This window comes from Helobdella robusta, assembly GCF_000326865.2.
Source record: "Helobdella robusta unplaced genomic scaffold HELROscaffold_32, whole genome shotgun sequence".
NCBI lineage: Eukaryota > Metazoa > Annelida > Clitellata > Rhynchobdellida > Glossiphoniidae > Helobdella > Helobdella robusta.
In genome coordinates this window covers 1,355,256-1,369,947 of record NW_008704589.1, presented here as the reverse complement: position 1 = coordinate 1,369,947, position 14,692 = coordinate 1,355,256, and the positions used below count along the sequence as shown (strand labels likewise).

General features: G+C 31.3%; 1 protein-coding gene across 1 annotated transcript; it reads left to right on the top strand.

The window, feature by feature from the left end:
* Nucleotides 1-2,508: 2,508 nt before the first annotated feature.
* Nucleotides 2,509-10,596, top strand: HELRODRAFT_192380 (hypothetical protein). The gene is made up of 13 exons (XM_009022577.1): nucleotides 2,509-2,663; nucleotides 2,807-3,092; nucleotides 3,183-3,277; nucleotides 3,655-3,812; nucleotides 4,267-4,354; nucleotides 4,678-4,811; nucleotides 5,634-5,774; nucleotides 5,981-6,116; nucleotides 6,235-6,351; nucleotides 8,250-8,388; nucleotides 8,542-8,946; nucleotides 9,541-9,692; nucleotides 9,887-10,596. The coding sequence occupies exons 2-13, from the start codon at nucleotides 2,849-2,851 to the stop codon at nucleotides 10,259-10,261; spliced, it is 2,184 nt and encodes a 727-aa protein (XP_009020825.1). The 5' UTR covers nucleotides 2,509-2,663; nucleotides 2,807-2,848; the 3' UTR covers nucleotides 10,262-10,596.
* The last annotated feature ends 4,096 nt before the right edge of the window (nucleotides 10,597-14,692 follow it).

Sequence of the window (14,692 nt, the reverse complement as noted above, 5' to 3'; positions counted from 1 at the left end):
GACTGACTGACTGACCGACCGACCGACCGACCGACCGACCGACCGACCGACCGACCGACCGACCGACCGACCGACCGACCGACCGACTGATTGATTGATTGATTGATTGATTGACTGACTGACTGACTGACTGACTGATTGATTGATTGATTGAAAGATTATTTTTCAAATAACTGCTTGATATTTATCTGAATTTTTTGTGAAAGCTCGGATGAAAATTTTGGCAAAAGTAAATTACAATGGATTGTATTAACCGGTATAGAAAGTAAATTGGATGTAACTGTTCGTTACGTTACGGTACACCGCATTTTTTATAAAATAAGAACGTAGGATATTTTTTTTGGATTGTTAAAATATAGTTCGTTAAAATCTAGATCTTTGTGATTAAATGTGACTAATTATGATCTCATGAATAATAATTGCAAATAAATGAAGTGGAAATTTGCAAAATTAAGAGATCTCATAGAAAAATCTAGACATTTAGCTACAGCAGCTTGCGTCGGTACAATTATGTAAATTCGACGAGTGGGCGAGCTACTCAACTGTAACGCACACACAAGAACACGGACATTATTTACAAATACACACACATACACGCACACACATACACGCACATACATACGCAAACATACAAACAAAAGCGTTTGTGAGAGCGTGTGCGTATCTATATAAATGTATGCCTCCTACTAGGTTTCAAGTATTTATATAAAGCATGTAGAGAAACAATCCATGTAATATATAGACGTAGGAATACACTAGAAAATAAACGGCTCGTATATAACATTTTGCATGCTATATATTTTTATGCAAATATTCATATTTAATATTTATTTATACGCATGTATTATTTATATGTAAATATAATGATATATATGTATCATATATATGTGTATATCTGTGTAAATGTATACATACAATGTATATATTTATGTTCATATGCATATGTACATGTATATATATATGCTTGTATAATATACATACATATATATATGTATATATATATAAGTATAAATATATGGCAACATGATTTGATGCAATGATTACATCTTTCAATGTATGTATCCTTTTACGCAGACAATGATTGTTATCTGCTACTCGACGATATGTAACATTTTGATAGATGTGGAGCAGTTTTTGTTATTTTTTATCATGTTTTTCTAGATTTTCATAGATAAATATTTGATTATTAATCTAACTAACCGTCTTATTGCTGGTACGTTTTTGTTAATTAACTTTCTCAAAGATAAAATTGGAATAGTATGCAGAAGTGTAAGGATATTTTATCTTTATTAGGTGTAATATATACGTATATACACACACAGTTATATATATATATACATATATATATATAATATATATATATACATATATATATATATGGGTGGGTACTCGTATAATTAAATTTGTATCTAATATACCAGTGGCGCCGCCGACTTTTTTATGATGGTGGAAGTGCTAAAGATGAAATTTTCTTGTAAAAATTATTATGAACCTATTAATAAAACTACCTATTGAAAGGAAATGTTGTTGTGGATTTCATTTTTAACTCAATCACCTTAAATTTGTTGGTTATTTATTTTGGTGGTTTATCTTCTTATGTACAATGTTATGGTGTTGTAGGTTTGAAACTTTTTCATTGTAAGAAAAATAAAGTGTCTGTTCAGTAAATAAACACCTAATAATTATTAATTTTGAAACCAAAAAAAAAAAAAATAAAAAAGATGAAACGATTTTATTGAAATTTGGATAAAATGTCATGAGCCGGTTCTGCCTAACTAATTTACAATTAATAATTTTACGTTTAATCTAACCTACCTTATAATTAATTAGCAGTTCGTTCAGCCGGAAGCAACTTGGTTAATGTTGCCGACACTCATCATGTATTAAAAATATTAATGTTTATATTTTTATGTTGCGTTGTTGAATGTTGTTAGAGATAAGAATTCAAAATTTATGATGTAAAGAACATTAGTTATCAGTAAATCAGCAAGTGAAATAAGAAGCATCCCAAACTGAATGAATGAATGAATAAATGAATGAATGAATGAATGAATGAATGAATGAATGAATGAATGAATGAATGAATGAATGATGAATGAATGCCATGTGCAAACTGCACGTTGACGTTAAACAACGACTTCGTTAAACTAAAAACTTACACTTCACTAAAAAATTGAAACATTTTTGAGGGGCATAACGAAAATTATACGTGACCTATACATACATAAAATATGAAAGGTTTGAACCCTTACCTTTTGCATATATATACATACATACTTAAATATACACATACATACACCGTATATATATATATTTAGAAACATTTGTATAGCGCAAATATATATTTATATATATATATATATAAATATACAACACATGAATATACATACATGTATGTATGTATATATATATACACTTATATTTACAACAATTTGTGCTTTTATTAAAATGTTATAAACATTTCATGATTCTTATGAAATTATATCATTGATCATTTAAATAAAAACATTTTTTTGTTGAATTATTCTGCGTTATCATATATTGTGACTTAGATTTAATAGATTAATTTTATTTATAAAAATTTCAAGTTGATATTTGTTGGCTGCTTATGATACTTTAAATATCATTGGATAAATCCTGGCGTTGAATGTAAATAAGACAGGTGTCTGTCTGTCTTTTATTGAAATTTTATAATTAAGGATTTTTTTGTTTGGAGTGTTGTGGGTTTTACAATTGAATATGATAAAATTTCTTTTAAAAGTTTTTTCATTTTATGTTTTATTCAAATTGCTAGGAGAGAGAGAGGGAAAGAGAGGAACCAGGTGAAATAGAGGTCTGATCGGATACGATGTTGAGAATGAGAAGTGGCTGTTTCTTGGTGGTGTTCCTCTTGCTCAGTGCACTCAACTTGATAACGGAAAGTGCTGTGGACTATAGCAACGACAAATGGATCACGGCGTTGAACCGCGATTCATTCGCCAAACTCGTCAACGGTTCTGACGCGTTTTGGGTGGTTGAATATTACCTGCCTTGGTGCGGTGCTTGCAATTCGTTCGCCCCCATCTTTTCCGCTTGGGCCTGGGAGACCAGAAGTAATCTTAAATTTACACATCCACAGCCTATTGTTAATGCTAATATGTTAATATTGATTTTAAATTATCATTGCATATACGAACTGACAGGATGGAGTCCTATCGTGAAGGTTGGAGCAATATCGTGTGATAGTGAGTCAGATATGTGCGTCTCAGAGAACATTCACGGAGTGCCTTTAGTAAAGGTGACTAATTAATTAATTAAATTAATAAATGAATGAATACATAATTAATAATAAATGCGATATCAGATAATTTAATTTGGTTGACAAGTTATCTTTTTCTCTACTTAAATTATTTGTTTAATCTATTTATGAGTCAGTAAGTAAGATTGTAGGACATTAACACTACTTAAACGACAATTTTATAACCAATTCAATACTCGTATGCTAAAAAAGAGCGTTAATAATAACCCTCTACCATTTATAATAATGGTAGTGACAATAAGATCTCATATTATAAGAATAATAATTTTCGTAAGAATAACAATAGCTTCGGCAGCAGTTGCAGTAAGAACATTATAACGACGACGACGACACACGACTTTAAAATCGACAAACAGTTCTACTACAGTTGGGATAATGCGAAGAGATCAAAGGATTTGTCCACAGGAATTCCGGATGTTGGCCAGATGAGGAGAGCTTTGTTAAATGAACTTCAAAAAATCATCAATTCAACGACAACCAAACAGGCTAAATGGCCAACATTGGCTGAAATCAAGTTAGTTATCGGGCAAAATTAACTCATTAAGATGAAAAAAGTTAATCTTTTTTTGTTAACACCGCTGATGATGATGGTTGTGGTGATTATGATAATGATCGTTCTGCTGGTTGTGACAGTGATGGTTATTTTAATGTGCACGGTATGTTTGTTTATGATATATACGTATGGGGATTCAGTGAAGATAAAATTTTAAGAATGATGGCGATTGTTGCTTGTTTTTTTGCATCATTAATTTCTATTAGCTATGAAAAGTTGTTTCTTGGTTTTACTTATTGGTTTAACAGTATACAAATGTAGTTTTCATAAAAAGAACTTTTGAATCAACACAGACCAAATCAAAAATGTGCTTTCTTAGTTGCATCATAAGACGTTTCTTACTCTAGATATAAGCATCTGTTTAAGAATATCCGCAAATCAAATAGCGTTTGTAGTATTGTTTCCATCATTGCAGTTTGAACGGCTCGCTCTTTAACGACGACCAGTTCGTGTTCGTCATCGTTGAGAATGAACACGCCCATGCCAATGACATTGGCAGATCGGTGAGTCTGGAGTTAGTTTACAATTCGTTGGTGTTTTCAACGATGCTTTTGATTTTATTTATATGTCTGTTTAAGATTTTATTATTGAATGTTACTTTTTTATTGTCCGAAAGTTGATGTTTTCGTTTTTAAGTTATGGAAATATTTTTATTTGGTTTAGAGTATATTAATAGTTATTAAAATAATCCTTAATGCAATGGCAGAGAAATATTTCTGAAAAAAATCGGCTCATGTAGTTTAACTAATTTTAAATGCCATATCTTCATTCTTATAATTTCTCGTTATGCTATCGTGAACGGTGTGTTCGTATTCTGCTCGCCAAGGTTATAATGGATAACATAATGCTCATGCCCGATGTGATGGTGTATCGATGCAATGACAAATCTCCTGATAATAATCTGGTAGCTGGCTTCTACAGATACTTTAGCTTCAACAACTCATACGCCAACATCAATGCGTTCGTTTTTATATGTTTTTTTCGTTTCAATATTTGCTCGCAGCTTTATTTGATTGGTTTTTTTTAAATGGTTGTAAAATATTGAGATTTAAATTCTGTGTACTTATGTACTTCACGTCATATAACTTGAACGTTTGATGTTGTTGTATATGCTTACATTTTTGTCTGCATTCTTTTTGTTCGTTGTTAGTTTTGTTGTTTCAATTGTAGGAACCTCGCAGTCGTAATTTATTATTTAATTAACGACGAAGGAAAAAAGTTTATCTTTTAGTCATGAAATCGTTTCAAGTGTGCAAAAATAAGAAGTGCAAATTGTTCATACTTTTGCAGACAAAAAATATGAAATTTATTTTTTGTTCTGTCATGTTGGTTTATACAGACTCGAGAAGAGTTAGTATGTATGTATAAGGCGGCGTAATAAAGATATAATGCAGGAAAAAAAGAAATGAAGTTGATCATCTTCGAATGATGAAATAATTTATTAAATAGCAACAATTTCTTATGATGCAGCTACTAACAAATATGATGCAGTGCTTGTTATATTTATGTTGTGTTAGTGCACACGTGTTGCTTATGGCAATCATTAAAATTTATTAGTTCATCTGTAGCAAATGTTTTTATCTTTTTTTTTTCTATTGCTTTGCCGCTTCTTAGAACTTAAAAATTTAAATTAATATCAGATACAATTTTTTTCTTTCCCTAATTATTTATTTAATATCTACGTAATAGGTGTGTTACTCTCGTTACAATTTTTTTTTATAAATTTCGTTGTAGCTACTATTTAGATTGTAATTATTTATTCATTGCGTTGAAACTTTCCAGTGAATACTCCAGAGCAGGCATCAATGCAGTCATCTTGGCAGTGACAGGCAAAAACATAAATGGCGGTGGAGAGGAGGGCGGCGATAAAAATGATGACGTCATTCCTGATGTTCGGGTGGATGATAAATCATACGTCTACAAGTTAGATTTGTTTGTAAAAACATTTTTTAAACTTTTTGTCAAATCGCGGCGGTCTCTTATTTATATCACTGTTTGAAATTCGTAGAAATTATGTATTTCGCAGTTTAAAACAGTTGGTGAAGGGGATTTTTTAATGAATGGAACCAACTTATTTGAAAGGTTAAACTAAATTTTGTTGTAACGTAACTAACTCTTTTTTTTGACAGGCCACCACTGGGATTGTATGTGCAAGACCTGACGACCAGCATCTACCACTTGTTTCATTACGAGGTGGCATCTCAAACAACCATCGACAAAGAAGCGTACAAGGCTCTCAAAACATATCTCATGGTCCTCTACAGAGTAAGTTTATTTTTCATGCTTCAACACCGTTATAAAAATCTTATTATTTTTTATTATTAAATTAAATCTTCATTTGTTAACGGATTAATCAGGATGTCTATGAAATTTTTCCTTCTAGTTCCACATTGTAGATGCTCCAGTCCTGGAGTTCGTCAGATCAATCCTTGGCTGGTTGAACACCGTCTCACCACCGATCACTTCGCAGCAATGGGAGGAGGCCATCAAATCTGTCGATGTTAGTCCTTCAGCTATTCAACCTTTTGTTTGCTTGGTAGTAAACACTTCCAAACTATTTTTAAAATTTTTTAAACTGCCCACACAAACATTCATTGATTCCAAAAATAACGTGCATGCAATTTATTATTCGAATATATTGACTGCAACATGAATATTTGTTTAAATTTCTGGCTGAGGGCTTCAAGTTTTTCATTAAAAATGCAAATGATGGTAAGAGCAGATGGACCATTTTTTTTTGTACGTTGAAATTTATGACGCTCAATCGAGATACTGAATAGATGGTTATTTACTTATGTGAACAATCGTATGTATGCACTTGTACATTTATGCGTTTATGAAATATATGTACGCATATATTTATATAGTTATTTATTTATATATATGTTTGTAAAAAGTGTACTGTGCGTACACGTGTGCATGTGCATGCATGTTATAACTGCATTTGTACATTTCACCTATTATGATTTTAAATACAGTTCGAATGTTGTTTATTATTTTCAAATTTTCAAAATGTCTGATCTTTCATTTTTTAGTACAACAAATATTTCTACGCTCTGCACGGCTTTCAGTTATATGCAAAACATGGGATGTAACTGATATAATATATATATATAATATATAATATATGATATATAATATGGCATAATGTATAATAACTATTTCGAAATCAACTTACATTGTAATTATTATTATTTAGAGAGTCTATCTATGTTCAATGCTTCAATGACCGGATTATTTTTAAAAGATAAAATTCGTTGTTATGAAAAACTTGAGAACAGTAAAATAGTGAGATTATATTACCTATCGTGTCATTCATTATCGAAATATCGGGTTTTGATTGTTTTCTTATCTGATCATTCTTGTCATTTTGATTTATTCTTTACAACAAGATATGTCGCCTTGTTTTTTTCATTGTTTTTGAAGGTTTAAGATGGTGAGTGATGTTATACATGCAGCCAACGCTTGAGTTTCGCGTGCAAGTTAATTAAACTTGAAGAAAAATAAAATCGAGCGTTAAGCATTTAAAAAAAGATCGTGACGAATAGAACGGCGCATGAGCTTATAGTTGTAAATACTATTATTTACACAAACTAAAACAGTTTTACTTAAATGTTAAACGTATTTTAATAAAATATTTATTAAAAATCTAAATAAATTCCTTCACGTTATACTTTGGAATAGATTTAAAAAGTGTACGTCAAGTGCGTCTGATAGGGACGAGTGTTTCGGGTACTTTAAAATACTTTCTCTATCGTACCCGTGTCTGTCTATGTGTTCAACTAACAATCCCGGATCTCTATTCTTTGTCCTAGTTTTGTGTTTCTGAAAAGAAAAATAAAACTAAATTTTGAGACAATTTCACAATGTTATAAAACGATACTTTTTCTTGACGACTGTGAAACCGATTTGATTTGATTACAAAGCTTATTGTGGTGGAAGTAAATTTAGCAAATTACTGCAGCATACACCAAGAGGAACAAAATACATGCTGCGAAGTACAGATGCAAAAATGCTTCATTATCTTCTAGGGTTATTAATTTGCGCCGGTTCTACTCTCTTTTTGTTCCAAAATACCTTTGAAAAAATGCTTCGTTGAGTTTTTGGCTGATCATTCCTCGTGTTTGGTTATTGTATTTTGTATTTTGTTTGATGTCTGTGGTTCAAACATTTTATATTTTATTTTATGCATTGAAAATAACTTTTCGTTGTATGAGGGATAAAATCAAAGCATCATAAGTTGTAAAAGATTGTTTATTTTAAGTCTAAATTATAAATCATTTTTGCTAGGTGAATAACGCTTCGGTAAATTTAATCAATGAAACTTTCTTTTGAATATTTCATAAACTAACTGGATTACTTCTCCAAATCAATTAATCTAAAACTATTCATCACCAGACGAGAACAGCCTACCTACCTGAGAAGAATGAGTGGAAAGCTTGCAAAGGTTCTGTGAGTCATTACCGCGGCTACCCCTGTAGTTTGTGGGTGACCATTCATACGTTGCTCGTCAGCGCTCATCGTAATCCTCGGGGAGGTAGTTCCCAACCTTTTAAAAATTTATTTATTTAACATTTTATCATTAAACTCAAAATTTACTGAAAATTTTATTGGTCAATGATAACGAAATATAAAATTTCGAAAAGTTTTAGCAATAACATATTTAAATAACTTTTATTTGTCATGTTAGAAAACGTGCAAAGAGTCGGCATGGACATATTATTGGCCTTCAGGGGCTACATCGAACATTTCTTCCGATGTATCGAATGTCGTGAAAACTTTGTAAAATATTCAAAAAATTGGCTGACCGAACCGAAAAATGCCTCGTGGACGGCCAAGAAAGCTTCCATCGACATTTGGAGACGACACAATTTGGTGAACCTCAACCTACACAAGATTTCTCCACTAACAGAAGATCCTGAATTTCCAAAGATTCAATTTCCATCCATCGTGGATTGTCCCAGGTGCAGACGAGTGACCTCGAGAAATTTTTCAGTTTTTGTGTCAAACATATCGGACTGGGACCAGGAGAAAGTTTTTGATTATTTGGTGAAGTTTTACAGCATACCAAAGAGTCAGAACTGCGCAGAACGCGGTTGTTATGATTTATTAGTATTCAAATTGATCTCAATTCTTATGCTGATTATAATTTATTAGTATTCAAATTGGTCCCAATTCTTATGCTGATCATAATTTTTTTTTAACGTACTTTATTGCTATGCTGGTGTTTTTATCTGGTTTGCTTACTAATGAACGTATGCTTAAAAACTATATATATTTATCGAACTCGTGTTTTTCCCCATTATTTATAAATTAATTTTAATTTGCTGTCCGATACTAGCTTTGCTTTTATTAATTTAAATAATTTAATTTTAACTATTTAATTTAATAATTTAAAAGAAACTATGCTAAAAATATTGGAGTATTTTATTTTTAACAACATTTCCTTTATTCGATTACTAATTTGGTTTAGCGCATGTTTGCCTTTGTTTGTCAATAATTTGTGGTGTGGGTTCGCTTGCTGTTTACTAAAATTTTAACGACATCCCACATATTGAAACTGCTTGTACTGTATTTTTATTTTTGCGGGCTTGTTCTTTTCAGTTTAATACTCTTAAACATAGTTAACACCGTAAATTTAGTAGCGAATACACGTGAACAAGGTATTTAATGAAATTGCATACTGAAGGGAAGCCTATAGTTTCAACAGCGTGGGGCCCTTGCTCCAAGACATGCGATGCTGGTGTCTCAACCAGATTCTCTAACGACAACGACGAATGCAAATTGGAAATTCAAACACAAATATGCATGGACAGGCCTTGTTCTATTAATTTTCCATCGGTTTGTGTTTTATTTTATTATGATTGTACCCTTTTTAAATTTTCATTCAAACTTCATTTGCTTTTGTCTCTTATTTAAAAATGGCTATTTGCAATTTTTTTAGTGTTTATATTGTTTTACGTTTTCTATGCCGGAAATGTTGATTCGTTAGAATTCAGTTGTTTGTTTACTAACTTTCAAATAAATACCAACAGTGGACAGAATCACTTAAAAAAAGACAAGAATGCATCACTCGGGGCAACACGTACACCTCATCGGTTTCTTCAACGCTCAACTTTTCCAGCTGTTCAACTCTTCTGAAGGAGAAATGGAACATTTGCGGTCTGTGTCCGTCTCGACGACCAGGAGGTCGGCCCGTATGTTGCGTTCCAAAAATATTCACTCAGAAATCTTTTAAAGTACTCTGCAGTAACTTAACAATCGCAAATGAAAGAAAAGATAGCAAGGAAGATGCTGTTTGGCTGAACGAAAAGTTGAAGCCTAAGGATATCGAGAGAGCCAGGTATTCAGTCGGTGAGATTAACGTGCGCATGGTTAAGTTATGCGCCTGCGATGAGAAATATTGTTGAAATTGCAAAAATGCTTGTTTCAAAACCACTGTCTTTTTTCAAATTATTTAAATTATTTGAAAATGCTTCATCTGTCAGGCAATATATTTCAGTATATTCCAATTTTGGTTTTGTTGTTCATTCATTCATTCATTCATCATCATTTTTAAAAAATCGAATCGGTATTTTGTTGATGACTTGTTATATTTCACGGTTTGTTAATTCCATCGTACACCTTTATTGAACTGGCATATTGAACATTTGTTCATTAAAGTGGTTTTATTTATTGTACTTGTTTTTTGATTTGCAGTTTCAAAAATGCTTTTTAAATTTATCAAAATAAATTATTCGTAAAACGGTATGCTGTTTTGAATGACTGGGAAAAAACTTTAGCAGTTGTCAGCTTTTGTTAATCAATGAAATAATTTAAATGAAATTTTAAATAAATACTTTTGATAAACACGTTTTTTAAGCATTTATAATAGGAAATGAGTGTTTGATTTATGACTCATCATCCGCACCGCATCCGCAAAAAGGCAACCTAAATAAGCTTTTGAGGATAAATATTTGTTTATGATGCATGTGTGTCGGAGAGAATTGAAGAGATTGTTAGTGAGATAAAACAACGTGGGTTGAGGTGTTTGTTGTACGCTGTTGAGGTCGGTGCAAGAGGTGTTGCTGGTTGTTCAGTTAACAGCTTTTTGAAGGATTTGGGTTTGTTTGGCAGGTAAAAGACGATCGAATTGTTTGAAAAACCTAGGACTCACAGCCGAACAAGCGTCTTACTGTATATGGTTATGTAGGAAAAAAAGGGAATGCGAGTTTAAATAGTTAACATACGAGATTGTTGGCACATAAAGCGTCCGATTATTCAACAATCCCAGATACGGCTCAACGTGTTACTTGGCTTGTCGATATAACTCACATTGTAATATGTTAATATGTAAACTTTCTGGCACTCCTATACAATTTTACAGTTAAAGGGCCGAAACACTCGTTGACGGAAACTCTTCCTCCGAAGACTCTCGCTGAACGCTCGTTATGTTCGAGTTTCTATATATATATATATATATATAATTATTGATGAAAATCACAGCATGTTGGGCGTTATTTAACTTCCAATATTTAACTTTTCGATTTTACTAACGGTTGATCGTAAATCATTTTCAAGTTTTTTTTAGTTCAAAACCAAAATTTTTGTTTATTCAAAGCTTTTTCCGGAATTCCTATACCATCTTCGGTGTTCAAATTGATATGTTGTGGTTGTACCCTGATGCTCAAATTTATATATATGTATATATACTGTGCCTCGTTATTGATTCCTTGCTCCAAACAAATAAAATCATGCGCTAATTCAGCACGACGTCATCATTCAGAAAATAAGCTTGTTTTTATTTCTTTGTTGTTTCTATGTGTATTAGTTCTTGTCATGAACGATAATTAGGGGTAGCAACATTATGAAAAAAATATAATTGTCTGTAAATAAACAAATTAAAAAATGAGTTTGAGAGAATGTTTATTTATTGTTTTTACAATTTTAGGCTTTTTAAATTGCGTAACTTATTGTTTGTATGAAGATCAAATTGGCAAATTTGATTGGTATGTTACCGTTTAAAATTCATTTTCTTACCTTACACACAGCTTACTTACATTCAAACACCTTACCCTTACGACCCCTCTTACTCTTGCACTTGCTTGCTTGTTTTTTTTAATTTTTAAAATGACGTTTGTTTAAATTTAAAATTTTAGGGCTGTTCAGTTAATAGGAAAACCAACGTTTGTGCAATACATACATAATGGTCAAGCTGTAATGAGAGTAGTGGTGGCGTCCGAGAGAAACGTTTTGGCAGTCCTCAACGGAAAAAATGGAGCACTGGGTTGGCGTCATGTGTTCGAAAAATCGTCTGCTGGTAAAATTGATGATGTCAAAATATCAGGACAAAGTAATTCAGTTGCATTTTTTTTGTTTTGTTTTTTTGTCTTCTATTTTTTTGTTAGTTTAGTAATTTAGTTTAACTGTCTATCAATCCACATTTTTTTAAATTTTACATTTTAACCCTAAAACAAAGTTTTAGGGTAAAAATGAAGCCAACTCTAAAGGCAAAAACTAGCCATATAAAATTATAAATGTTTTATTTCAAAATTAAACAGTATTTAAATTTTATTTGTATGTTATTAAAATTTTTGAAATTTCAGACATTGTGGTGTCATTTTCTGGTGGAACAAGAGTAAGATGCTTCAATCTGATAACTGGCCTTTTGCAATGGGAATCATCAGTGGCCACCACAGATTTGTCACACACTTTCTCGCTACAAGTGTTTGGTCGCAATCCTGGTAACTCTCTTAAATTTATAAATTTTTTATTGTATATTTTTTATTAATTTTTTTTTAATAGAATCTTTATATCATTAGAAAAATGAATATTTAATAGGAGATGTAATTCAAGAGAATGTAAGCTTTCTTAAGATGAGATTTTTATTTGAACAGGCTATATTGCATTATTGACAAAGACTCACCTGACCCTTTTAAACCTTGAAACTGGCAACACTAAGTGGTCATCTGTTCTGCCTAAAAGGTTGCTTCAATTCATTAATTCATTTTTTTAGATGAAAAAAACTATTTTTTATGCAGACCAACTAATAAGAGATATTTTGTAATGTAATCAATCAATCAATCAATCAATCTTCGTTTTGCGTCCAGAGACCCGGTTTCCCGAGGTAGGACGTATTTTGTAATGTAATATACTTCTTGTAAGATTCATAAAATCGCCATACATGAGAATGGCTCAACAAAGTGTTTCAAAATATAGCGTTAAATATGACTGATTATGATGAGGATGATCCTGTAAATAGTGAAATTGTAGTTTAGCTTTCATACATTGCACATTAAAAAAATTGTAAATACTAATTTGAACATTTCAAAAGTGATTCTGTGACTCATTCCTACTTATCATATGCTGATGGGAAGCTGACAGTTGTCCAGGTGACACCGAGCAATCTGATCACTATCCACAGTTATGATACTGATCAGACGACACTTTTCAACAGAGAATTCAATGCTCCATGGGTATCCAAAGACAAAAAGTTCAACCAATTTCATTGATTTTTTTTATAAATTATGTATGATTGGTGAAATGCATGTAGTGTGGTGTTAATTTTAAAAGCAGTTGGAAGCAATAGAATGTATTGCTGTATGGTCATTCAAGTGTTTTAGTGGTAAAATAAATACTTTTTTCATTTTTTATAATTGATAATGCAAATGAGAATTTGTATTTAATTTTATATCTCTAATTAAACTTGACACAATTTGACTTGCTTTTATTTTATTGATATCATAATACATACATCCCCAATTGAATTGTCTATATAGTCTAAATAGTCTAACAAAGAACACCAAATGCACTGACCCTATACAGATTGTGCACTGTAGTGCAAAACTCACATGTGGCATGTTTGGATGTCCTGGGAAAGGCTTTGTATACATTGTCATTCAAAAATCCACTGGCTCATTTCAACAGTTATCCTCTTCATGTATGCAACATTTTTTACCTAAAATTGTTGTACTAATATAACCATCATGATGATGATATGTTAAAAATTTTTAGCTAAAGATAATATTGTTATTTATAGATTTGCATATCTTTAACGCTCATGAATAAAATAATACACACATAACGACCTTCACCTTCGTATAGGAAGCCATAGAATCCCCTTCATTTCAAACTCTTGAAATTGTCGGGAATTCCGTCCTGGTGTTGAAAGTGAAAGTTGACGTCTCGCTCGTGTTCACAATTGAAGATGGACAGCTGGATTTGATGTACACATTGAAAGGGGTTGATGCATTGTTAATGATATTAACATTATCAATTAAACATTGTTAATGAGGTTAATGTTACCAGTTAAACATTTATTAATGATGTTAATGTTAATACAAGCTCATTTTATTACATACTAGTATATTAGGATTTAAAGAATTACAGAATTAAAAAGAGTTTAAAGACCTAAAAGAATTATGATAATAATGACGGTAGTAATAATATTTTATAACAATTATAATGATTCAAATAATTATTTTTGCAGCCAACAGCCTTACAGACCATAGTTTATGCTGGTGACGTGGTTCTCGGTACATTAGCCAGGCAAAGCCAAGAGGTTCTCAAATTTAAAATTTTTTTTTTCATTCTCAACTTTTAGTTTTTTCACTAGAATCTTAAAATTTTAAAAATTGGTAATGAATGTTTCAAATAATTATGATATTATTATTAAAAATTTTCAATTTTTTTATTTTCATTATTTAATATATATATATATATGCGTTTGAACAACAGCTGTTGGAGTTTTCAGCCTACAGTTTGACATCAAAAAATGAACTGAAAAACTTGAAACAAACATTGAAATTTCCAAGCCATCATGCCAATCCTTTAGAGGTTTTTTTTTATATTTGAATCATTTT